Source organism: Dermacentor silvarum, chromosome 3 (genome assembly GCF_013339745.2).
Source record: "Dermacentor silvarum isolate Dsil-2018 chromosome 3, BIME_Dsil_1.4, whole genome shotgun sequence".
Lineage (NCBI taxonomy): Eukaryota > Metazoa > Arthropoda > Arachnida > Ixodida > Ixodidae > Dermacentor > Dermacentor silvarum.
Window position 1 is genome coordinate 107,278,633 of NC_051156.1, and position 26,782 is coordinate 107,305,414.

Genomic DNA, 26,782 nt, shown 5'->3' on the forward strand with positions numbered 1-26,782 from the left:
GTCTTTCCACTATGGGAACAACGGCCGCTCAAGCATTCCTGTCGATGCGGCCCAATATTTGAAAGGGTCAGTGGTTACTACACCGTTATCAGCAGATCACCGTTCGGCGGCGCTTCGTTTACGCATTGCCGGTTGCTGATAACGGTTTGTAGCGATGCTTTACCTTTCGAACGTTGCATTTTATTTTTTTCGCCCAATGCGACATAGACAATGTAATTTTATGGCTGTTGTGTGGCTGATGCGCAGTCGTAATTCCAAGACCATGGATGCGAGACCTTCACAGAATGGCGGCAAGCCGCAGTAGTTTCCGAAGTTTGCGCTTCCGGCCTACTAGAACACTTTGCTCTCGTGTGCAGAATGCAGTCATGTCCCGCTGGTACTAAAGTTTAACACAAGCTCTAATAAAAAATGGCGGCTGAGCTTGCAATGTCAAAGTGACAAGTTATCATAACCAGCCAACATTTTGAAAGAGCTACATGACGCCGCATTTTGTTCTTTTAGAGGAACGGTTCTCACAGAAGTTTACAGCCAGCTAGGTGCGGGAACGCGCTGGGAACAAAAATGACACTGAAAATCTGGTTTAAGACCAAAGTGCTGCCGAATGGTAACTGCTGACACCAGCTTCAGCGCGGTTAACTTTTTAGTGTTTTTAAGGGTGAATCCATGTATAACGAACTACTGATGCCACGATGACTCTAACTACCGGGTGGTTATGTTGGGTTTCGGAACTGACTTCCTGTTGGAACCAGTCATCCTCACTTTATGACCACCCTAAAGAGAGTGCATGTTTCTTCTTCTGTGCCACTCAGCGCTCCGACGCTTCGTGATTGGTACATCCCTTCATTCTCGGCCCTTCTCCTCTGGCCCCTGCATCAGTGAAGTGCCTCTCAGCTTGCAGAACATCTGAGTCCTTTCCCAAACATGCATAACTGTGTGAGCACGAATAAAACGCCTTCAGTGAGGACCCACAAATCGCACAGCGATGAGGCTTGCTCACCGCTGCCGCAATGGTCTTTCTGCGAAATTTGGATGAGGCGTGCAGTTATTTTGCTAAATTCAAACTGTAATGTAAAGATTCGTCCAAGTGGCGTTTGGGGTCAGATTTGTGTTGGTTGCTTACAAAATCTTAAAATGACGTTAGCAGAAAGCCCTTGTCTACAAGAAAAAACCTGGTGGCGCAGCATCTCCAGTTCAGCATCCGATGCCCTGTGCCACTCATTGAAAAGATTGAGTGTCATCCACACTTTCTTGTGGAACACGTATTGGACCGGAAGGTCTTTCCCATTCTTGAAGTAGAGGGGCAATCTGCTTTTGCAGACAACGAACGACCCTAGTTTGCACGAGCCATCCATATGTGCAGCAACCAAAACTGAGAGCACCCTGCTTGTTTTTCCTCTGTGGCGGGTACTGCCCTTCAGATTCAATCTCTTGTTCGACAGCATCAGCCAAAACAATGCCGTTTCAAATTTTAAGTATTTCTGACGATGCGAGAAATGATAGCGTCTCCTTTAGGAGAAGCACTTTTGCAGAAGTGCAGCGTCGATATATCAAATGTGGCGGTGAACGGATTTTAATATAGTATGCGTAGTACACTGCTATACTTTTGCATGGGATTTTCAAGGGGATTTTACAATTGTTTGATATAGACAATAATTCGATATATCCAAGTTTGATATTTCCGAGACCAACTGTATTAATAAATTTTCGAGTGCAAGTACAGTCATAAGATGTACTTAATTTGTTTAAAATGTCGTTATTTATATTCGTTCTGATTTTTAGTTGTTTTCCTTGACATGCACAGTTGCACACAGGGCCTGAAGTGCTTAATTTCTTGTTCTGTTTTCTAAACCTTGTGTAAATGTAGGGCTGTTATTGAATGTTTCTTCTCTCAGAATCTGTTACAAACTCAAACAAATGGAGCAAAGGTAAATCTCTTGGTATATGTTCGACAGTCACCATACAAGCAATTATTTTGTATTCTTTAAGTTGATATTATAAAGGAGACAAGCATCTAAGTGCAGTATACAGTTAAACCTGCTTATAACGAACCTCCATAGAAGCACATGTATTTGAGACGTTTACGTAAAGAAGTGGCAGCGGGAGACCCCCTCGAAATAACGAATTTCCCCCGCCGACAACCTAGAGATTTTGCCCCAAATTTTGTCATTTTTGCGTGAGCAGCAACCGGAAGCACCTTCTCCGCCGCGACGGAATGTGAAGCGGCGGCGGCGCGCTTGGCGCGCTCGAATTCACGGCGACTACGAGGCGAGAGCGAGCGCACGTGTGCGTGCGTGCGAGAATGCGTGAGGCGGGCCTGTATCCCTCGGCCTGGCGATCTTGCCGCCGCAGTCTTGACGTTTCCCCCTCCCTTCAATCAAACCTGATCCCGCCGCTTGCTGCAGCTGGCCAAGCCCGCCAAGCCGGCACTGTCTTTTTCCAGTTGATGTTGCCGAAAAAAAAATCTTTTTTTTTTCAACGCACTGGCAGCACCACTCTTTGGTTACTGCACAAGTCTCTGCGCTTCACTTCACTAACCTGACACTAGGTGACGCTATAGGGCCGTTTATAGTCCGATGTCGCGTTGGCGAAAACGACTGCACTGGCACAGCCAACGTAACCGGTGGCTTCCGACGTGCCCCGACGGGCCCGGCGCCAAATTGGCTCCTGACCCATTCGCGAGTTGGTCGCGCCGACTGTACCGACCCACAGTGCCATTTCGCGCGAAGAAATAAAGGCGCCCACGCCGCTTCGTCGACGGTCGCAGACAGCCGTTCAAAGCGGCGCGTGGGCTTGGGACTGTTCTGCGCGCGCGTCGGACTATAGAGGAGATGGTGTTTCGGCGGGCGCAGCGCAACCAGCATAGCGTGACTGGCCGCAAACGACACTGGCCCGCGCACTGATAATGTCGGACTATAAACGGGCCTTATACGACGCTACGACACCATCGGTAAGCGGTAAGAATTGAGTAAATACGGTAAGCGTTTCTTTTTCGAATTTTCGTGCCAAACCTGCATATAACGAAATCCTCTTTATAACGAAGTTTTTCGGGAATTTGTCAATTTCGTTATATCTAGGTTTAACTGTATTTGCTCCTACTTATGTGCTGAATGCCTTCTTTAATGCAACTGTCAAGAATATATGACAGGTATGTCATAAATTCTTATGCGTGAAGTACAGCTTTTACATCACTTTCCTGGCCCTTCCTTCCTCCTTTTTTTTAATTTTTACAGATTCATCAACAGAAGATGATATATGTGGCCCTGTACTAAAGTATTGGGCAAAAGTTGAGGTGGGTTGCTTGCTGTTCTTTCATTAAATATAGAGTTATAGTGGCAAGCATTAATAATTTGAGATAGTCATCAATAATATATTGCGGAACTAAGTTAAGCTAATTTGCTTTATAGTCTAAATTATTATAGCACATACACTACAGTTCATCAGTTGAAGCTGATAAGCACTCAAGGCATGTCCAATTGCTAGTAGGAATGCCGACACACTAGCACCAGTTGCAGGCTCCCAAACCTGCCATGATATGCGTTTGTGTTTCACATAGCTTTAGCTTGTATTCATTTAGGAAAGCTTTCTGTGAAAATAGCAAGGTGGAATGCCAATGCATTTTGCTGCAAGTAAGGGAACTTATCTTGAAAGTGGCAATGGCCTTAGAACTCCTACTGAGGCGAAAGCACTGACTGGACTTGGTGCTGCACTTGCAACATGTGCATTACACCAACTCATTAACAGTCCATTAGTGACAAATACTTAATAAATTAGTTTGTTGACAATTGCCACACAGGGTCTGATGACCACCACTACTGTGAATATTGGCTAGCCAACGTTATAATTTCATCTCACCGCTGCAATTTTTTCATAATTGTAGATAGTTCAGGTATCTGGAGGACCAGGTAAGATGTGTGGTGATTATGCTTGTCATGATACTAGCATCCAATGGTAATATTTGCAATTCCATTAGTATTATGTGTCAGCCTATTAGGAACATCAGCCTCTGAATCAAAGTGATACACTAGTTTGAACTGTGATTTCATCAATCAACTATTTTGTTCTTGGTGGTTTAAACTTATGAGAGTGTAGTGTATTAGGTAAAATTGCAATAATGCAGGTCACCTGTGAAGTTCTGTTGTATCTACATACTGTGTCTTCATATTTTTAATAAAGGATGTTTAACTTTAGAAGTAAAGCTGTTATCTTTCTCATCTTTCTGCATTGTATGGTGATACATTTGTTTTTAAACTGCATGCAGTAAAAGGCTTTAAAATGTTGTCTTTTTTGTTTCTTTACTTTCTGCACATTCAGGCCAAGGTGTGCCGTAACCTGCCCAGAGCTCGTGAGCTGTGGAACGACATCACCAACCAGGGGCGTGCCACTGATGCTCAGACGTGGCTCGATTATGCAAATTTTGAGAGGTGCCCTTTTCTCTCTCATTTTGTTTTGTCTTAGCTATTCATTAAGTGCCACTAAGCTGCGGTAACTTGAAATCTTGCTCCTAAAGTGGGAGTTCAGAGGTACTTTCTAGGCACGGTCGTCTTCTCTTAATTCACTGTTGGCGAATTAGACCCACCTTTATTTCAGAACTTAGAGGCACACATGCATGTGAAACACCTTTTTATATTTGAGTACTGACTAATCAGAACTAATTTTGCATGTTTTATTGTCATTGAATTAGAAAAAAGTTAGTTGTAATGTTCTATTGTGAGTAAAAGCATTCGAAAGTGTGCCATAATTGGTGACTCACGGACACTTGTAGCAGTAGAACTCTGCTCTCACCTCTCATCTGCACCGTTTCCTCTCATCATTTGAGCATGTTGCCAAGCCATCTTCCCCCCTCATCAAACCGAGGTATTCTCAGGGAGATAGAAGGCTGCATTGAAACCCGCCGTGGTGGCTCGCTCAGCTAAGGCATTGCGCTGCTGAGCACGAGATCGCGGGATCACGGTGGCCGCATTTCGATGGAGGCGAAATGAAAAAACGCCCGTGTACTTGCGTTGTAGTGCGCGTTAAAGAACCCCAGGTGGTCAAAATTATTCCGTAGCCCTCCACTACGGCGTGCCTCATAATCAGAACTGGTTTTGGCACGTAAAACCCCAGAAAGAAGAAGGCTGCATTGAAGCCCTTTGTCATGGCGGCTTCCCTCACTTGTGTCGTTCTTGCTGCAAGGCTGTGCTACGGTCCTGGCCGATACAATTGGGCATGCTGTATCTCTGCGTCCCACTGTACTTGGGCTGTGTAAGCGCTTGATGGGCTTCAATCAAACACTGTCAAAATTCACACCTTAGGAGCCGATGCAGAACTGTGACGATGGTGTCACCACCCATCAGTTCATTTTTGCATCCTTTCTGGCATGCTAAGATTCCACTTACAGTAAAATTGGCCTATTGTGCATTACACAAGTGTATTTACTAATTTGTCATGGTAGTTGGACTCAAGTTTCTCTTAAAGGGGCCCTGAAACACTTTTGTAACTAATCATAGAATGACCTCGCTATTAACCCCTTTAGTGTTTCGGGCGAGCAGAACTCGTCCTAGCCAAAGCGTCCCTAAACTGTTTTGGGCGAGCCGAGCTCGTCCTACCAGAATAGGATCTCCTCTTGAGTGTTCAGGATGAGAAGCGCTCATCTACGGCTTAGATCGCATGTCGCCCAGCAGATGGAAGCACTTACTTGACGATTTTGGTTTCTCCTGCGGCAGAAGCGCTTTTTTTTTTCTTTCTTTCAAAACATAGCGTTCGGTGGCGGCGACACATGCATAGCTGGTCCCGTCAACCCGAAAAAGCTTTTTATCTTCGTTATCTTGAAAAAGATTCAGATACCGATATTTATCTTGTGTCCGGAAGTGAAAAAGACAGTGATGGATGCTGATTTGTACGCGCTCGCCGCATGCCATCGGCGATGAGAACATCTCTGAAGCGAACATTGCGAGTACTCGTCAGTGGGTGCAGCTTTTTGTCGACAATCCTGGCGCGAAGTCTCCTTGGTTTCTATTTTTGGCTGCTCCAGGCAAGACTTTCAATTTGATATCGCCAGATTACCGTCGGGAATACATACAGCAGTTTCTCGACGATGAAACCAACCGCAACGCAGCTGAAAAGTTTATTGATTTGACTAAGTATGTGGTGCAAATACTTTTTCAACATCGAGTAGTTGCTTTTTAGCACAATATGATTCGAAATCAGCAATAAAAGAAAATAGACACTTTTGCTTAGGAAATTTTCAAGAAAATAAAAGACTTAAAAGGGACGCTGAAACAATTTTGAAGATTGTGTGCAAATGTACGGAGTTGGTAGGGCAGGTCCTTCTGATCATTAAGACACAGGATTTAAATGCTCTATGTAAAGCATGCAATTTATTAAAAGGTTTAAAATGTGCATCACTGCCGATCGCAGCAATGCCGTTCCCCGGAGTTTTCAGCTGCCTCTTTCCAAGCCACGTAGCATGGGCGAGTGATCCGATTAGCTACCCACTCTACGTTATCGAGAATGCTTGAAACATTCCGCTGCATTAAGCTTATTTTTAAGTAATTTGTGTACTCTTAAATGTAGGTACACAAATGCAGTAAATGCAGACGTGTCTTCAAACCAATGGCCCACTTCCACCTGAGAATGCTGATCGTCTGCTACAGCTCTTGCAGTGGCAGCCGATGGTACGCATAGGGGTTCTTACGTGAAAATAGGAGCAGCGGTGTCTTCTTCGGCATGAGAAACAAGAATGGTACCAGTGCTGTGCTATGCACCTCTTGCATTGCACGTGTGTGCAGGGAGTGCAGCGACTACACGCTGTAGAAGACATGAGCGTGCACGTCAATGTCAGCACCAACCTCCTTGGTCAGCACAGCGTTCACCCGCAGTTTTGAAAACAAAGGCACTTTTAGGGGTAACTGCAGATTCTGCATGTGTCAGAGAGCCAAGTTTTGTGCATAATTTCCCCAGAATGGCAGCAGAAAAAAAAATTGCAGCAGAACCCATCTCAAGATGACTGTCGACGGTGATGTGTTAGCATTGAATCAACGTTAACACCAAGATATAAATATCTTGGTGTTAACCTAACTTCGACTTTTTCGTGGGCAATGCACATTGCATACATATGCGCTAATTCCTCGAGATCATTAGGGTACATACGCCGTAAGTTACATAATTCTACTAAAGATATTCGTAAACTAGCTTACCTAACATTTGTCCGACCTCAGCTTGAATACACTGCATCCGTCTGGTCTCCCCATCAGAAATATTTGATGGGAAAATATAATCTATTCAGAATAGGGCAGCCCGTGTTATTGTATGTTGTTATGACTATAACAAACGCATAACACAAATTAAACTCGACCTCTCACTACAGCCCTTGCATGATCGTCGTGATATAGCCCTGCTATCCCTATTTCATAAATACGTCCATAACACAGCGCCATCAGTTCTGCCTCTTGAAACTCCTCATTTCAGGTCACCAAAGTTGTACAATTGGTTCAATTTCATGCGCATCTACGGAAAGACTAATTCATTTAACTACTCCACTCTTCCAAGAGCCATTCGTCTTTGGAACGACCTTGCTAACACCATAGTTTATGAAAGTGACCAAGAAAATTTCCGGCTTCTTCTAACAACGCATTTTTCAAACAACTCTACATAACCTGACATATTATTCTTTGTAATTCCCTTTCCCGTTATTAATGTGCAACTAAGCCTTAAATACTGTTTTTTTATAGCCTAATTATGTCTCACTTGCTCTGTAATTCTGTTGACTATGTTTTACTGTGTGACATTTCATTGTTGAATGAGCTGTCGCGTCCAAAAATTTCGGTTTGTTTCCTAGGTCATATTTTACACTATACTACAATATTAGCACATTTCTTACCCTACATTTTTTCTATATGTATTCACGTATGTATTCTAACTATTGTATAAGTCATAATTTCTTATTGTACTCTCCCCCCTTACACAATGCCTCTAGGGGCCTGTAAGGTATCTTAAAAAAAATAATAAATATAGCCACACAATGTATTGCCAGCGTCAAAACAAGTTATGTATGAGGCTCCTCTTTCGCGCTTCTCTAAGAACACTCGGCGCCATCTAGCGCCGCCGCCGTGAAGCCTACGCGTTGCCTCCGAAATGCACGGTGCACTAGTGCGTGCGAACACTGAGAAACACACCATGCGGCAACCGGGCTCCTCCGTCGCGCCTCTTTTTAGACACACCATGCCATCTAGTGGCACCACCGAGAAGTGCGCGTGTGGCCTCTGAGCTGAGAAGCGTGGCAGGCCGGTGCCTGCGAATGTTGAGAATTGTGTTCCCTCTTTTGGCCGCACACTCAATGGCACATACTCAGTAACCCAAGTGTTGGCGAGAGGTTCATTGAAAAGGGGCACATACCCTGTGCACTTGTGGCGCATCCTGCTATTGTGTCGGGTTGCTGTCTTTGAGGAACCCTTGTGACATTGGTTTGATTGAGCTCAGCATCGGAGAAATTTAAGGGACCTTTTTCTTTGTCGTAGAGCGGAACATTCCCAGTTACCTAGTTACCAAATTTGGCGTCTAAGACGTTCATTGAAGAGTGGGGCTATCTATCTATCTATGTTTGTATGTCTGCATGTACAGGCAAACTTCAATATAACGAAGTTGTGCTTGCAGCGAAAGAATTCGTTACATCGAGAATTTCGTTATATCAAGGTTTGGTTAATTCAATAGAACTAAGATGGGGAAATAAATATAGTTTGTTACATCGCGAATTTCGTTAAATTGAGGCTCGTTATATCGAGGTTTGACTGTATTTATCTATGTATATTTGTGTGTAACCGTTTTCCTGCCTACATGGGTCATTGGATAGTTAGTGGTGAAATGGGTAGTGCATCAGGCTGTTGTGTGGAAGTAATACAGTGCAATAATATTTGGCTCCCATGTTCACAGGAGCCTCTTCTACGGATCGGCAATGTTTTTTTGCTATGTTCAGAAAGTTTGAGCTCGGTAATAGTGTGAAGCATGTCAGTGAACCTGTGCGTGCGACATTGCCATCTTTCAAGTGCAGGACTTTTGGTGATGACAAGCACTACCGGAAGGTTCTGTTTCGAGGCATGTATGCTGCTGTTGACTGGCCCGAGACCCTTGGGGACCTGCTGCTGCGTTTTGAGCGCGAGGAAGGCAAGTTTGGCTTGCTTTGCAGTTGCAGTTTTCCTTCGCTTGCTCCTTGCGGACACAGCACGTCCTATCTTTTTTTACCTTACTTTCCTGTGGTATGTGGCAGCACGACATAATTTCCCCGTCAAATGTCTCGTGGAGGTTGTTCGTTTTGTTGAAGGGGTGCTGCTATGCCCTTTAAAGGCCTAATGCAATTGATTCAGATTGTATAGATATAGAGCAGCCTCCCTGCAAAATTTTGAATTTGAAATAGGAGTGGATGCATCACATAAAGGGGGCAGAAATAGATGTTCTTGGTACCGTAGCTCGAAAAAGACGCTGCCATTATGCTTGCTGAAAATGACGCACAAACCCGGAACGTTGGGAAACAGTGCATAGTCTGGGCATGGCCTCCAAGGCTGGGCCCAAGGTGTGCTGAAAATCTCGGATGCCATGTTCTGGTATTTGCATCACAATCACTAATCACACAGTGCCTGCATTGTTTGCGTAGATGCTGTTTATAGGCTTTTAATAAGAAAATTTACCGGTCCTGCACCTTTGCCCAGTTTGCTTCAATAGTACAAACTAATAACTTATAACAAATACAGCCAAATATGCATTCCGGATTGTTTGAAACTGCCGGTGGGCTCCAACGCGGTTGATGGCATGAACGAATAGGCATCCTAAATAAACTTTTCTTCATCTCATTTTGGCTGAACTTGTGCCAAGTTCTGAACTTTTGATAGGAATCCATCATCGCTGCATGCTAGCCAATTGCATAATAAACAAAATGGCATTGTGGACTTCTATTTTTGGACCGGAGCAAATGATGCCAGTCGCCTGCACCAATCGCAGGATGCCTTTTAGTCACGTGCACATATTCAGTCGGCAAATGCGTTAGCATGTTGGAACTTGTTTTTGAAGCGGATTTTCTACATAACTACTGGGTAGACAGGGGGACAACATGTGGTGGGAAATCGAAGAAAAGTGGCCCTTTCAAATGCAACCAAGATGGCTGCCATATACAGTGATTGCCAGCAGTGCGGTGCAAAAGGAATTTATTTGTTTAATTTTTCTTTTGTTTTGATTCCTTCAGCCAAAATAGCTCGCGGTGGGGATATAAATTACGATTATGGCCAAAATATTGTTCCAGAACATAAGAAACTTGGAGAGCACATGCAACAGTGACTCTATATTACGAAAATACCGTTTAAAAAAAAGTCAATCTTTTTTACAATCTTTTGTTCTTTAAGACTTGTGTCTCCCCCCCTTGAAGCTCGTCTTCAGAAATAAAGTTTCAATTGGTAGTACAGTGATAGTAGTCTTGCATGCAGGCATTTCTGCTGTCTTCATTTTTTGCACTGCTTCACCTTGCATGGGAACCTTTCGTACAGCATACTCTCTTATACTGTGTGCTGTAGGCATCTTGTGTAGCATGGGAACCGCTTTGCGGTGTGTCTACTAACATGATTTGTTCCATTCCAGGAACCCTAGAAACTTTGGATGTAGCGACGGAAAAGTATGAGGCTCACATGCGGAGAGTCCTCGACAAGCGAGAAAAGGTGAATGAAAAACAGTTGGTCTTTGTTAGAGAGAGTCATCTCCATGTGTGCTGGCTAAGACAGCTTTATTGCTGCATATATACCTGTTGTGTTCTGATGCTAGGAGTGCTTACTAGAGTTGGGCGTGGGTACACAATTGCAAGGCTGGCCTTTGCCCAGGTCCGCTGCTTGCAACACAAGCCTGGCTCAACACTAGCAGGGCTTTGCTGCAGCGACAACGAAATATATTTTGCTGTTAAATGACATTTTCTTTAACGTGTTGAATTAAAGTTAAATAAAAATGTAAAGCCTACAATATTTGCAACACACATGCAGATCATAACTTACCATGCAAAAATAAGTTGTCCGCTGATTTGGGTTTCAAACATGTACAAAGTTCCTTCATTATAAATCTTGTTGAACAGATGTTCTCTTCACTGCCAGTGCTGGTAGCCGAACTGCCAAGATCATCTTGGCAAGCAGAGCAAGCTTGGAGTACTTAAACTGCTTGTTTTTGGAAATACAAGCAAATCGGATGCGGAATAGTGCGACATTTCTATTGACAAATATTCCTGAAGCTCTTCTTACATGACAGCTTGGGTGTTGTCATTGTCACTCCACTCACTATACAGTTCTAAGCCCTGCCTTTTCGTGGCAGGCTATTGTGAAGAAGTTACCACGCATAATTCCATTTTTAAAAATTGAGAAACAAGCTGCCTTACAGCATGTATACACTCGAAGTCGTTACAACAAAGTTGAAGAGAAGCCAAAATTATTTCGTTATATTCATTACTTCATTGTATAGATTATTGCCCTTTGCTGCAGTATATGCCCAATGGTGTGTACAATTTTAAATATGCAAGGAAGGCTACTGCTCCACACCCTGCCAGACCGCTACTGGCCGCGTATGCGATGTAATTTTAATAAAACTATAGCAACAGAAACTTCAGCGTGCGCAACACTCGACTTTTTAGCACCTGATGTGACAGCATTTACGATAGCCTCCTTTTATCCCAACACGATGGTCTTTCACTTCTGCTTTCCACTTGGCTCGCTCATATTGTCGGGAAACCTGCGAAACAGCTGCGCGGTGAAAGAGAACAGCTAGCCTGCTGCGAGGTGAACCAAGTCCACCGTGTTCGAGCAGCACGTGGCACACAACACGGTGTGCCGAATACGCAGCTGGGATGGTATTCTCGGGCGACCTCCACGACTTTCAGAGATAGTTTCGTGCGAGACTTTGGGAACTTGTCGAAGTATACGGCCGATTGAGCTTGGCACAGTGCCACGAATGCTGTCGCCGGCTATGCACCGCTTGATTGTGAGTAGCCACCGCTTGATTTTGATTGTGAGTAGCCACCGTGCGCGCGGAAGACCAGTTTTGCTCGACAGCATATTCGGCATGGGAATTTTGAACTGCTGCACAGAACAAATGCCGAACCCAGCAGAAAGCAGTATGCTAGGTGCGTAACGTTCGGTATTTTTTCGGTTTTGGAGACTAACCTAATTCATTATATTCATTGGCAGGTCAATTTTACTTGGTTAAAATGAGATTTTATATACATGAATCTCTGTGGGGATTTCAAGGGTAACTGCATTGACTTCGTTATATTCATTATTTCGTTATATATCCCAATTTGTTGTAACGACGTTTGGGTGGACTTAATTGGATCCTGCACAGGTCAGCGTCCAAAGACGCTGAGTCAAAATGAAGTTAGTCTACCTCAATCTGCTTCACGGGACAGGCTAGCTAAGGGCTTTTCGACCAACTCAAGCCTGTGCACACCTCTTCACCAACCCGCCGTTGTAGCTTAATGGCTGTGGCATTGCGCTGCTGAGCTTGAGATCACCGTTTCTATCCTGGCTGCAGCGGCCACATTCTGGTGCGGGAGGAATGCAAGAACAAATCTTTACTATGCATTGGGTGCACTTTAAAGAACCCCAGGTGGTGAGAATAATTTGAAGTCCCCCATGCTATGGCATACCTCATAATCATTTTGTGGTTTTTGCGTGTAAAAATCCAGAATTTCATTTTTTCCGGAATAACCTATCTTCTTGTGTGCCATAATTTGCCTACAACTGCGTTTTATACCGTGTGATTAACTGCGCTGCTGACCACTTGGCACTCCAAAATGATCTTGAACGTATCAGTGATTGGTGTGCTAAGTGGCTCATGGCCCTGAACATTCCAAAATGCAAGGTAATGTCCTTCTCCCGAAAAACTGTTAACTCTCACTTTTCTTATCATTTTGATACTAACATAGTTGACTACACCAAAGAATACAAGTACTTAGGCGTCTTTCTCATGCATAATCTCTTGTGGATTAGTCACATCACTTCGATATCAGCTAACGCTTCCAGGGCATTAGGATTTCTACATCGAAACTTAAGAGCTGCGCCTTTCCCACTACGAAAACTAGCTTATTTAACTCTTGTCTGACCGCAAATTGAGTACGCCTCTTGCATATGGAATCCGCATCAAAAATATCTCATCGACCTCCTGGAAGGCATCCAGAATAGAGCGAGCCGTTTTATTACAAGTGTAACCAAAATAAAACTCGACCTCTCTTTGCAACCACTATCTACTTGCCGTGACATTGCTCTGCTATTATTGTTTCATAGATTCATTCACGCGGCTGGTCTGTCATTACCAAACCTGAAAAAAAGCATCCTCAACGTCACAACGGCTGCATAATACCTTTATTTACACCCGAGTTTATGGCAATACATACGCATTCAAACTTTCAGCTTTGCCTCGTGCGATACGTTTATGGAATGCTCTCCCAGACAATGTTGCCTTCCACTCACCACACAGTGTATTTCGTGATCTTCTACTCGAACATTTTATTGTCGCTTCAGCCGTGTAGCACATTTTTGCTTTCTTGTTTGGCCTGAATTCTTCTGCGTGCTTATTAAACATTTCATTGGTCATTTGGATTAAGTGCACTTAGTTGCTTTAATGCCATGTGATGTGATCACCATAATATGACATTTTGCTTCCTGTGTTCTTTTGGATATTTCTGTTTATTTTGGTGTTATAATATTTCTGATATATTTACGCTGTTTGAATATTTCTCTTGCTTTACTAATGCTTTTTTATTGCTTATGTGACTATGTACATCCCCCCTTACCCAATGCCTTCTTGAAGGCCTGTAAGGTACTGTAAATAAATAAATAAATAAATAAATAAATAAATAAATAATTACACACCTCTTTGTTGACGAAATGATGTGCTGCAGTTTCTTTGCTTTATAGAAAGCTATCAACTCTGTCATTGCTGTATCCATCATCACTTGCTCAGTTGTGCAAGTGATGCGTCCTCCTACCTTTTGGTGTAAAGGTTTCTGTAGCAGTGATAACTTTCCAATTCTGAAAGCTTTCCTGCTAAGAACAGAAGAACGTTCGAGCACATTCTAGCCGTGTGCAACATCAATAGATGCCACCAGAACTTCTGTTCCAGTATTCTTGTGAAATGGGGAGGCATGTACTATGGCTGGCACTCTGTAATGCTGTTGTTATTGCTTTGACCAGGCAGCAGCACGGGAGGCAGCGCGGGAAGCGGAGCAGGAGGCCCAGAAGAAGATCCACCGAGCCGAGAAGAAGGCCGAGAAAAAGGCTGAGAAAGCAGCCGAGAAGGCTGAGAAGAAGGCCGAGAGGAAGGCCGAGCGGCATGCTGAAAAGCGACGAGAAGCTGAGGCCAAGGTTTTCCAGAGGGTGCCACCTGGCTATGCCAAGAGGAAAGCACAGCCACCGAGGGAGCCTCCTGACAATCAGGTGCGAATGAAAGGCGGCAGAGGGAACTTGTGAACATGTCTTGAAAGAATTTGCTGAGTTGGTGCACACCTGACGCAGTAAGGAAGTGCGGACGCACACATATACAGTCAAACCTCAATATAACGAACACAGATATAATGAATTACCTGATATAACGAAATAAATGTAAAAAATTTCTCACCGATATTGGTGTGTAGTGAATGTACGCTTATAACGAATATCGGATATAACGTAGGTGTTTTCGTGTCAAATACGACTTCGTTATAATGAGGTTGAACTGTAACAAAAGAAAAGAAATGCACACAAGTGAAATCAGTGTCTATTAAAATAGTAACCGCACTACTGAACATGTGGATACTGCGGGTAATAATCTGCATAGGCATGTCCACACAAAGAAGGGGGGGGGGGATGCATTGCTCCTTCTCTCAAGCCTGCTGAGGTCAATCAATCGATCACTTTATTTCCCATTAAAAAAAAAGCGGAGGGTATCAGAAAAAAAGCTCAGCTGAGCTTGACAAGGCTTTTGAGCCCTACGCAGTTCAACAGCATGCTACAAGAAACACAACATTAAGTACACATAAGCCTACGTACAAAATAAGCAGAAATGCAAAATATTCACGCACTTATGCATATATGTATATGGGCAAAGATTTCCCTTTGCCTCATGGTGTCTGGTCTTCTGTAGAACTCACAGAGGACTATGGCTAACGGCAGTTCACAAGAGTCGGTAAACTTAAGGGCTCTGAATAATGAGTAAAACTTTCCTGTTTCTTCATTTCTGAGGAAGCATTCTTGAATGGTTCCATTTGAGGTGCTTGTCAACCTTTCTGATCGATGGCATGGAGCCCAAGTAAAGCGAACTGGTCAGTGCACCCAGTGGTGATTCTGAGGATTGCCAGGTGGTGTGTTGTCGGGAGCTCTTGGCCTCACTTGTGGGTGCCTGTGCTTGTCACTCTGTTGTAGTGATGATGGTGATTGACCGATTGATTGGTTCCCTTCCGCCTGATTTTCTTCGTTCTTTCAGGAGCAGGCAACAGACAAAGATGGCTTCAAAGTGCCGTTGCTGCCTGCTGCCAAAGCTGCGGCAACAGCTGCGGAGGAACCGCCTTCGAAGAAACAAAAAAGTAGGCAGAACTTCTTTTCTACCTCAGTGGTCTTGGCTGTTTCCCATTGTGTACTGCTATTGGGGACAGGAGTTTCTAGACCATGGGTGTAACCCTTTGCGATCATGTGTCGGCCCCACCCGAAAATATTTGTTTCGCTCAGAGGTCGGGCAGCGGCCGACAAGCGCGAGTGCTCGCATTTGCTGGTTATTTAAGTCGATTAGGCCAGCCTTCAGTGACTTTTTCAAGTAATAATAAGTGCTTTTTGTAATATCTCTGGACGAGGGCAGCACATTTTCTTTCCTTTTTTCCTGCTTGAAGGGATTTTTGCGTGATTTGTGGCATGAATCACTGGCAGGATGACACATGCGTATTCTGCATGTGTCATCCATGTGGATGACACATGCGTATTGGGGACGAAATTTGTGCAACTTCAGTGAATCAGAAGATGACGTTACTTCCGTGAATGAATATACTTTGCCAGCAGATGGTCAGAAAACATGCTCAGGTAAGAGCACTTTAGAAGACAGTGACTGTGAGGACCCTATAAACCTGCTTGCAAATTATGGCCTCCACACAGGAGAGTGCTCCAAGCGCTACCACCCAGTGCTCAAGTACTGTTGAGAGCTTTAGAAATAAGCAAATGTTTAAAGTAAATAAGTGAACATGCATTTGTTTACCTAAGCACTTTTTCTGCGTGGCGTCTAAATGTGCAAAATGGCTCCTGACTGGAACAACCGCAAATCGAGTTATTGAATATGACCGCAAAGGATTAATAAAAATTAAATAGTGTCACTGTTTAGGTTCGATGCATAGAACAGTGATGTGCTACCTGTAGGATGCGTTAAAGTAATGAGAGCTGGTTGAGTTTGTGTGATGCAATTTAAGTAGTGTGAAAAGGAAAAGAAAAAGAAAAAGCAGGATGGTGCCCACTCTGTTCAATTCCTTTTTTTACTTCATTTTTATATTTTACGCTGTCAAGGACATGATAAGAAGTAAGTTGATATGATCCCGTTTCATACAATTTTCTGGTGCCAGCCTTCGCGATCAAGAACCCAAAAATGACCTAAAAGAGCTAGGTTTCTTTTTTACCGGTTGATATGTTCCTGGAAAACATAATCTTTCAGCACCAACGTTCAGTACACCGCCAAACATTGATTGTATGATACGTTTTCCATCTGCTAGACTCCATGTGAACAAGAAAAGGCGCTAGGCATGCGCAATTCAGAACAGTACGTGCGCGCACATGGCAGCTTTTCCGCAGTACTCACCTGCCCGTATCACACGAAAATGCTGGCACGCACTCAGTTTCCTTTTCCCTTACCAGCAAATCTCCTTGCGGGTTGTAGCATGTCGCATTCACAGCTATCGTCACCAACCCTATTGCAATAAGCATCTTTGCCTGTCAGTTTGGCAACGTGTGGCGTAGTGCTGTTGGAAGTGTACTGCGCGATTTTAATAGGCAATACAATGGGCCATTACCCAAATGCACAAACATTTCATGCTGCAGACGGTGCGAAGCGAGCATCATGTTTCGCTCTGGTGTCATAGTATTCTGGTGTCGCCTGCCAGCTCGATATAGTTCCTTTTTCCTGTCACTGTCTTAGAACATTACGTAACAGGAAAATGACAAAGCGCGCCTCAGGTCGCTCGAGCGCCATGCACCAGCTCAAAGTGCTTCGGTATCTCGTGCTGCAGTGATCCTCGCCGAGTGGGCATGTCGAAACTCCCCTTCCAGATGCTCCGCCTCATGAAGCTGCTGACTCAGGCCAAATTCGAGGAGCGCCAACGTAAGCTTGCCGAAGCTGCAACAACGTCAATGTGCATCTCAGACCGCTGGGGCCTTACCAGTTCGGCGCGCGTCTATCTCGTGCTGCAAAGATTCGCGCAACACTTTGTGTACGTAGATGTTAACTACAGTTGAGTCTGCCATATCTTGAGTGACTTCAGACTGTACGTTCTCCTGGTTAGTACATTCTTTGGCACACATGAACGAAGTTCTACTATATAGGTCACACCTCTCAACTATGAGCTGTTGCAAGGATATGTATTTGTAGTTAAATCTCGATATAACAAAGTTAATAAAATTAGCAATTTGCTTCTTTATATCACAACTTTGTTATATAGAAATTCAATATTTTATGCAAATAACTACAGTCGCCGATAAATTTTTCTTACATGGAAGGGGCTGCAAAATTTCCTGAATTATTAGACAATCGAAAAAAGCAAACTTGAATGAGGAAAAAAATAATTTCGCTGAATTTGAGAGTCGGCGATGAAAGATACGGTCTCATGCCATGTTGACAGTATCTTCAATTCGATGATACGAAGCAAGGCCAGCTATGCTTTCATGTCCACTCCACCCCCGCGGCTCCTAGTGTTGCCCTCAGTGGGACGGCACTATCATGAAAAGCGCCGGCAGCAGGGAGTGAATGCTTTGTCTGCCTCTTGCTTCAACGAGTCTCTGAAACTCGATATTACTCAACCGCCAGCGCTAAACGCACGGGACAACAGTGCACGATGCCACGCCATCTGAGCTCACACTGTCTCTGCACAGACGGCATATTACCTCTAAAACAGGGCACGTGGGTTGCGTATGCGCAGTTGCGCTAGAAGATAAGACGCCGCCAACCTGCCCCCCCCTCACTACGTCTTCTCCCGAAAGTCCCTATATAGTAAAAGTACCACCATCTACTCTTTCCTCCGCCGTACCTTCTCCTAAAGTGCTTGTTTTTTTCTTTACTTTTTGCTTGCGAAAGCAAATCCACGGTGGCTCTCCTCGAAAGCCCCCGTTGAAGCTTTCAGGCCGAGCGCGTCCCGACGCGCCCGACTGCGGCTGCAGAGAGTGACTTTCAGCATGGCTCTGAGGTGGAAAAAAAGAAAATATAAAGAAGTGAAAGCGCGCGTCATCGTCCAATCGGAAATACAGGAGAGAGAAGCGACGTTGTTCAAAGGATGGCGGTACTTTTCCTATATAGGGACTTTACTTCTCCCCCCTCGCGCGTGCTTGATCCCGTTGCCGTTACAGTCAGCTCGCTCCCCTCCTTCTCTTTCCCCTTGCTCGTGTGGAAAGACAGTGCTCATCAGGCCACCATCCTTCTCGGCTCACCCTCCCGTGCTTTCACTCACACCTAAACCATACAGCACGTGGGGCACAATAGGATCTTATTGCACTTGGACTTTATACGAAACTTGACGCTTCTCCACTTCGGTGGTCCGCTCTCAGTCGCAGCGCGCGATTGGAGAGGTGCGTTTGCACAGCAAAGTGGGGCACGGTTTGAGAGGTGTGTTCGCAAGCAGACGCATGTAATTCAACCATTTGACCATCTGCATCCGCGAAGTTTCCATTTATAGTCTCAGTATTCCTTTGCGGCGGCAGTGAAATTTCCTTATGTTGAAATCGCGTATAAACGGACTTCGATATATTTAGGTTCAAAATACATAGTGTTTTATTGACAAGAAGTTATGATAAGATAAATACTTTGTTATGTTGAGAATTTTGTTATATATTGAAGTTTGTTATATTGAGGTTTAACTGTATATCATTTTCACGATGCCCATTAACCCTATAGCCGCCAAACCCGAGCTGTACTCGTCACACGAGTTTGTACCATTATCGCCAACGACGAGTCACACTCCTTCTGCCGCCAAAGACGTATCACGGTTGTCAATTGCTTTGCTTGAAATTTTCAACCCTAGATGGCAGTAGTTGTCTATGAAAAACCGCATTTCGTGCCTTTTGCACGTGTTTTAAGCCTGGCAACAGTCATTTCATGATGGTGCTTCGCAAGAAGAATGCCGCTGGCAGCGATCCTCCAAGAAAAAGAGATGCTTCTTGGAGCAGTACAGAAAGCAGTGTTAGTGACGACATGGAATTTGTGTCCGACAACGACTCGGACGTTGTCTTTACCCTGGATATTACTTCAGGTGACGACGAGAGCGACTGGCGATGACGACGACGGTGACGCACTGAGCAGTGCACGTGTGTGGCACCGATAACCCGCCACCTGCACCTCCGCGTTTCCCCTTCTCTTCAGTGCCCGGAATCTTGCAGCAGCCCACTAACGAGAATGACATTCTCGGCTGGTTTCATGGATTTTTTTTACTGGGGCATCATTGACCTAATCATCACGGAAACGAGCCATTATGTGGTAGCATACTTTGCTGCTCGGTGTTCTAATTCTAAACAGAAATCAATGATGTTATTTATATTTTCAGAATCAGAATTGCATGGAAAAAATTATAACTACTTAAAAAAAATTCGCGATTTTGGTACGTTTTTCGGAAGTAAAATTAGCGGTTAAAGGGGGTTAAAAAAGATCCGGGGTTTTACGTGCGAAAACCACAATATGATTATGAACCCCGCTGTATTGAGGCACTCCGGATTTCTTTTGACCACCTGAGTTTTTTTAAAGGGCCCTTCACCAGGAATGGCCATTTCCAACTGACAAGCACAGTGCATACAATGCGCGCTAACGATTGTGCCTGCAAAGTATTACACCGCTACAAGCTTAAATTTCAACCCAAACGCTGTTTGCCCGTCTCCTCGCAGTCGCTGCACTCCCAGCCGGAGACTCGACGTCTATCGCGCAAGTGCGCCTACGTACATGGCAGTGATATGACGCCACTCATAGTAACACGGGACTTCGAGAATTATTCAAGGCAACAGCAGTTATTAGTTTAATCTGTTGCTTCAGTAGACGAATTAAAGTTTAGAGAAATAATAAAACATGCAAACCGAATGTCTGCATGTCTTTGTTTTACTTCGTACCATAGCAAGAGAGATGTATTTCCGTTTCGTCTGCTTGTTCCTACATTGTGCATTCACGCGCACAGAGAGCAAAACTATGTAATTTTCTACCATTTTCCAGCACGCGATCATGCTCTGCGATCCGCTTGCATCTGCCTCGGTGTTTGTGTAGCACTGATTTATACCACTAGTCGGGTGTTCTCATGCACAGCTCGCAAAATCGTGCGCTGCTTGCAAACGAGGCAAACGCAATAGCTCGCGCGAGAGATTGTCAGCGGAAGTGCGCTGTGCAGCAAAAAAGCGAGGAAAAAAAGCAAGGTGGGGCCCATGCCATATACGTCACACAATCCGCTAGCTCTGGTGTGAGAGAACACAGGGAAGAAATTTTGCTTGTGGAGGCTAGACGTGGGCAAGTGGAGAGAGTGTCTACGTTGGTGGTGATGCTTGCCTCCTGAAATAGACGAATTCGCTACACTGCAATATTTCTATCTCGGCTATTAATGAACCAATTTGAAAAATTCTTGTGGTAGAACGCTCCCTAGAGGGCATGTAACAACTTCCAGTGTATAACCAAAATTTGCTAGGTGGCCCTCCAATTTATTTCGAGAACAACATACAAAATTTGCCAAATTTTTTATGTAGTCGTAATATTTTGCATGTCATTCTGGTTCTGAAAATATATTACTTGATTGGTTTCTAGTTAGAATTTTTCTTTAATTTCTTAAAAAGCTGTTTTTGAAGACCCTCAATGCTTGTAACTTGTCTTTGGTGGTGGGAGCAGCACATCGGGCTAAACAAGTGTTACTCATCATTGACCATATTGGTACAACCTCCCATGACGAGTACAGCTTGGGAGTGGGGGTTAAAGAGTTAACGTGCACCCTACGCACTGTATGCAGCCATTTTTGCATTTTGCCCCTATCGAAATGCAGTCACTGCAGCCGGGATATGCGATCACCCACCCTTGAGCTTAGCATCACAACGCCCTCTGCGACACCCATCGTTCACAAATGTTTGCCCTCAATTGTAGAAGTCTGCAGTAAACCCATGTTATGAGAATGTCTTCTTATTCAAATGATCCCATTATTTGGGGTTTGCTGTGATCCTGTCTGAATTTTGTTCATTTGAGCCCTGATATTTACAAATTGCAGTGGCAGCATGCCCTGCTGTGTACGGTGGGTAGGAAACGTGCATTTCTGGACACTCCGTGGTCATGGCTCATCCACCTGTCACTTGAGCAACAAATGCCAACAAAAATTTCAGAATGATCTGTGCAACTTCTAGAAACTGCACATCATTCACAGCTGACAACGTGGTTTAGCGAGAGCTCTGCCGACAGTTCTTGACTTCAGTAAAGAAGGCAAAGTGCTTTCATGAGGTGCAAAGGGTGAGGGATTTGGAGGAATGGACGGAAAGCAGCCAGGATTAGTGCCAAATGTGGCAGACTGCTGTCACACACATGCATGCTCATGCATGCACAACACAGACAGACAGAATGAAGGAGAAATGCCTTTTCATGGACTTGTCATGTACCTTGTGATGTGCCTGCACGTACATGCATCCTGTATGATAGGGCATTTCAATTTTTCCATTTTGTAGTGTTCAGGTGTTTGTGAGAGTCTTGTGAGAGAAGCTGGTTGGAGAACATAAAAATTGGGATAGTTGGTCATTTAGGACTTGAAGAGGGCAGTGCGCAAGCGGATGAGAAAGGGTGTGCAACCTTTATGATAGAAAAGCAGCACAACAAAGGACAGCATGTACGCAAGAAGTAACTAAACGGCACAAGCAGCGATGTTCAGTTCCTTCTTATGTTGTGTCCTAATTTTTTGTTTTGTTTTTCTACTAACTCGCTCAGTTTTCCGTCTTATAGCATTAGGCGTAACTTTGTGTCTGTTTGTGCTCGTGTTCGTTACATCCATCTGTATTCTGCTTGTGCATTGTAGCCTTCTAGCCATGGCAGGTGAAGGCCACCGCATAGTTATCTTTCTTTAGGCCCTCCTTCAAGGTTTTCACCTTGTAGGCAGGGTTGAATAAGGTACCCCATTGCTCTAGGTGGCCAAAGGAACGGCTGGAATGGGCGCACTGCTGCTCAAAGACAGAATGCCAACAGCATTTTGCATGTTTTGTCTTTTCATTTCTTCTCTGGACCAATTTCAGAGATCGAACTGCTCTGGTAATTCGGCAGCTGTGGTATTTAATTTCTTTTCATTTTTATTTCCTTAAAGACCCCCCGAGGGGGTATTACATAAGGGGTGGGGTTTTCTTTTACAAGCAATATTGTAGTCACAGCGATCAGTGCGATGTTACATTTGATATGCTATGCATGAAGCTTGATGGACAGGGGATAGTGGCGATGTTGCGATAAAGGCCGTTCCAGTCTTTTGCTGCTGAAGCAGAAAATGTTTTAGTACGGGCCCGTGGGTGATAAACTTGTAGAGCATGACCAGTGCGATGACATATGTGAGCTGCAGGGATAATGTAAGGAGCGCAATTAAGTGGCAAGTGAAAGAACTTGTGAAAAAGAGAGAGGGTTGCAACGGTGTCGGCAACGAGCCATAGATGATAAGTTACACTCGGCTTTGAGAGATGAAGCACTGATTTCATATTGGACGAATTCTAGAATATTTGTGCGACCTAGTTCGGGTGGGCTCCAGATTGGAGATGCGTACTCTAACTTAGCCCTGACTAATGATTTGTAAGCGAGTAATTTTACGTGTCTCGGAGCGTTATGTAAATGACGTTTTAAGAAACCCAAAGTTCTGTTAGCTGACGACGTGACTTTACCAATGTGCGTGTTCCAGGACATATTGTTAGGTAAGGTAACTATAAGGTATTTATAAGTAGTTAATGATTCAGTGGGGACTTTAGCTATGTTATAAGTGAAGTAAAAGGGAATTTGACGACGAGTGAAGGAAATGAGTTTGCATTTAGTCGGATCTAGGGACATTAGCCAGTCATCACGACCCCGATGACACTAGAAGTGGGCTGGATAATTTGTTATTTGTAAACACAACTTGTGAACGGTTAGTGAAGAATTCTTTTATCCAATTTAGTACATTTGGGTGCAAGTTTAAAAAGGATAATTTTAAAATTAGGCGTTTGTGGGGTACTCTATCAAGGGCTTTTGCGAAGTCAAGAAATAATGAGTCGGTTTGTACGTTAACTCAAGGTTAGCATGAAGGTCATGAACAAAGATGGCAAGTTGGGTTTCGCAAGAGAGACCCCTACGAAACCCTGCAAAATTCTTCTGAGCCAAGGTTGTGGGTTTGATTCTTGGTTGAAGTGGTCATATAACTTCGAAGTACCAAGCTTGTGGTGCACTCTAAAGAATGCCAGGTGGTCAAATTAATCCCCACCTTTCCACTGTGGTGTTTCTCTTGGCCAGGTGTTGCTTTAGGGCATCAAACCCAATCAGTAAGTCAAACACCTGATCAAAACTGAGGAATCAATTGTGGTGAGGAAGATGGCAGCGGTCAATCTGCGCACTTTGCCATGTACATAAAATGCTGTGAATGGAAATTTCACTAACATCAGAGCTTTCTTCTTTAGACACAATCTAAGTGACAAGCGTGTAAGATGCACAAGCTCACTGGGCCAAATCAAACCCAACGGAACAGTGAATCTAGACAAGCAGCTCAGGAAACTGAAGAAGCAAAAAATACACAGTGCCTACCATTATGTATATGTTGCAACAGGAACATGATGCATACAACACAAGTATTAAGTGCTTATGTATACTGCATGAACAAACTGAGGCACCAGGCACAGCTGGTATTTTACTTTGATTCAAATCTCTCGGTTGAAAATGTAGATCACTTGTGGGAAAAGGTCCCTGTGCATTTATTCGCATTCCTGTTTATACAACCACATATCTTATCTTACACAGGCACAGTGCCACCTAAGCTACACAGCGTCACCTGTAACACCCACCCTATGTATTGTTACGGCGCAACTGAGAGTGGCTCTAGTCAGAAGAAGACGATTTGACATGTAGAGGTGGAATCGGTCTGGACAGCCATCTTGTTTATGTATCATTGCCACTCTTGTATATATTGTAAATTCATCTTTATCTGTGACTTCCGCACGTAACAGCATTATGCATATTGTGACGTCTCGGTTGGGACGACGTTTATTTGGTCCGGTAGCTTGTCAGCGAACCAGTGGTGCACACCCGTGATGATGATGATCACATATCCAAGCGAGGAGGATAGGTAAAGGTGTGAGGATGATGATGATAACACACAGATGAGGAAGATGTGCGTAATAAACACCCACAATATCCATTCTTTCTACAAAAAGCATGGCTGCGCATAATCCACATACACATAGCACCATGAGCAGCCAAGTGTATAGACGCCATCGTTGAGTGTTCTCAAAGATGAGTTTGCTGAATTGTTGTCTTTTTTTTTTCTTCCTGCCAACTGCATAGCCGAGGGAGAGGAAGAGAGTGTGGGCAAGGAGGAGTCGCCAAAGCATGGTGAGGTTGTAAAACCAGACCCACTGAAGGATATTCGCACTGTTTTCCTCAGTAACCTGGCCTTCGATGTGGAAGAAGAACAGATCACGGAAGCCTTCAAAGAGGTGAGCCTTGACTGAGTGTCACAGACCCTGTCTGGGACAAATGCAAGGAGATCAGGGTGTGAGCTAGGTGCATGGGATGCTGGCAAGAGGCTGCAAATAGTGCATGAGAATATGACATTACAAAGCTGACAACTTGATAACTTGTTCAAGCAAACTGCACTGTGTTGTGTAATTGCTCGAAAACTCACTACTCTATGTGACGAAGACTGCCTGAGAAACGCGACTTCCATCTGCCAATTAGCTTCAAAAGGACCGCTGCCGGCGTGTGCCTTTTTATTCTTTGTCCAACTCCCGCGACACCGTGGGGCAAACAACAGTGATGACCGGCAGGTGACGTGTTTGTCGGCGCCCTCGTCTGTGTGGATGTTTTGAACTGCACAGCCAGCGCTGTGCGGTTTGAAAGCATGCACGTGTGGTAAACAACCATCCATTTGCTGATGTCAGCTATTGCCTCTAAATTACCTATGGCTATCTTGCTAGCTGCTAGCGTGGGTACTCCCCGAGTCTGCACAGATATGGAAACATTTCTGTGAAGTCACCCTATGTTTTTACATCCACATAAAAAAAAAAGCACAAGCGCAGGTCGGCGAACTTCACACCTTTAAAGTCTCCACATGCGTCTGCATGTAAATGAAAGGCACAAGCGAAGGTCTTCAAACTTAACATACCCGTAGAATGCTTATCGCATTAATAGGCTAATGATGATGATGAGGGGCCCTTATCAAAAAGAAAAAGTAAGGGTGGCAGGGGGGTGCTTACTACACACTCAATTTTGTGTGTCTGGGAAGTGCCATGCCCGCTTTAGATCTGCCAGTGGACCTAGTGGTCCGGCACTAAGTGAAAGTACTGCTAAAGTTAAGATAACAGCCTTTGCTCGCGCCAAAATGTGGGAACGTTTTTATGGGGTGAGACATGTCTCAGCAATGGATGCATGCACACTTTGTGCTTCAGATTGCACTTAGGGCTATTGCTGCAGTTCTATTAATTTATTTATTTGCTGTTTCTCACTTGCAAAAATTTCAGGTCGGTGAAATTGAAGAACTGCGTCTTGTTCGAGACTACAAGGGCAGATCAAAGGGATTTGGCTATCTGGTCTTCACACACATGGTAATGTTCAATTTTTTTATTTTTTTTTTGCCAAATGTACTCTCTGTAGCAGTAATACCCATGCTACAAGGGAACAGAAAATGACATTGGTTTGTTAATGCCTTAAGTTTCCTAATACATTCTTTTAGGCGGAGCTGCCACACGTCCAAATGTAATGACTATTGATGTGGGGATCAGAGAGCAAATGGGGATAGCTGTCACGGTTACCGGCGCACGAGACATAAATCCGGACAAAGACACACAAAACACATTTATAATGTACCACACCGATAAGTCCACGTCAAACCTATATACAACTGCAAAAATTGTTACACTGAGTTTGATCTCTCCTTCTTATAACATCCTAATAAATCACGTGCGGTGTGGCGCTTACATGTCTGAGTTGGTGTATTTGTTTCGTATGACCCGGTGGAATGCTGGCATCTCTGTTGAGGGTTGTCTCCATAGAATCGGCCTGGCTTGTTGAGTGTTGCCGTTGGTGAGGGCGAGGTTGTCCCCGTAGCATAGGACGGGGCCGTTGTCCTCAGACCAAGGCTTTGCTGGCAACCACGGGGCAAAGCCGTGGGGCGTGGAGGATCAAGCCCGACTGCTGCAGGGCCACTGGTGTCCTCCTCCTGCTCAACTCTTCAATCTCGACGTCATTGGTTCACTGCCTTCTTCGCCCAGTCTTCCAGTGGACTTCTTTCTTCCCTTCTAGCGATGTTCTCTCATTTCCCACCACGCTCCTTCCAGGCCACGTCAGCCTTCTTCCTCTTCTGTGATGATGATGTGGGCCCAGGCCTCAAACACACAGAGATGGCACAATGAACACA

The 26,782-nt window shown here is 44.4% G+C and overlaps 1 protein-coding gene across 2 annotated transcripts in view; it reads left to right on the forward strand.

Moving 5' to 3' along the window:
* Positions 1–26,782, forward strand: part of LOC119445668 (squamous cell carcinoma antigen recognized by T-cells 3) — a 97,693-nt gene that overhangs the window by 46,328 nt on the left and 24,583 nt on the right. For both annotated transcript variants that reach the window (XM_037709949.2, XM_037709950.2), the window contains exons 9-16: positions 3,231–3,289; positions 4,312–4,421; positions 9,026–9,138; positions 10,600–10,676; positions 14,187–14,429; positions 15,454–15,553; positions 24,712–24,863; positions 25,887–25,970. In XM_037709949.2, coding sequence (XP_037565877.1) covers positions 3,231–3,289; positions 4,312–4,421; positions 9,026–9,138; positions 10,600–10,676; positions 14,187–14,429; positions 15,454–15,553; positions 24,712–24,863; positions 25,887–25,970 — 938 coding nt within the window. The remainder of the gene's footprint in view (positions 1–3,230; positions 3,290–4,311; positions 4,422–9,025; positions 9,139–10,599; positions 10,677–14,186; positions 14,430–15,453; positions 15,554–24,711; positions 24,864–25,886; positions 25,971–26,782) is intronic.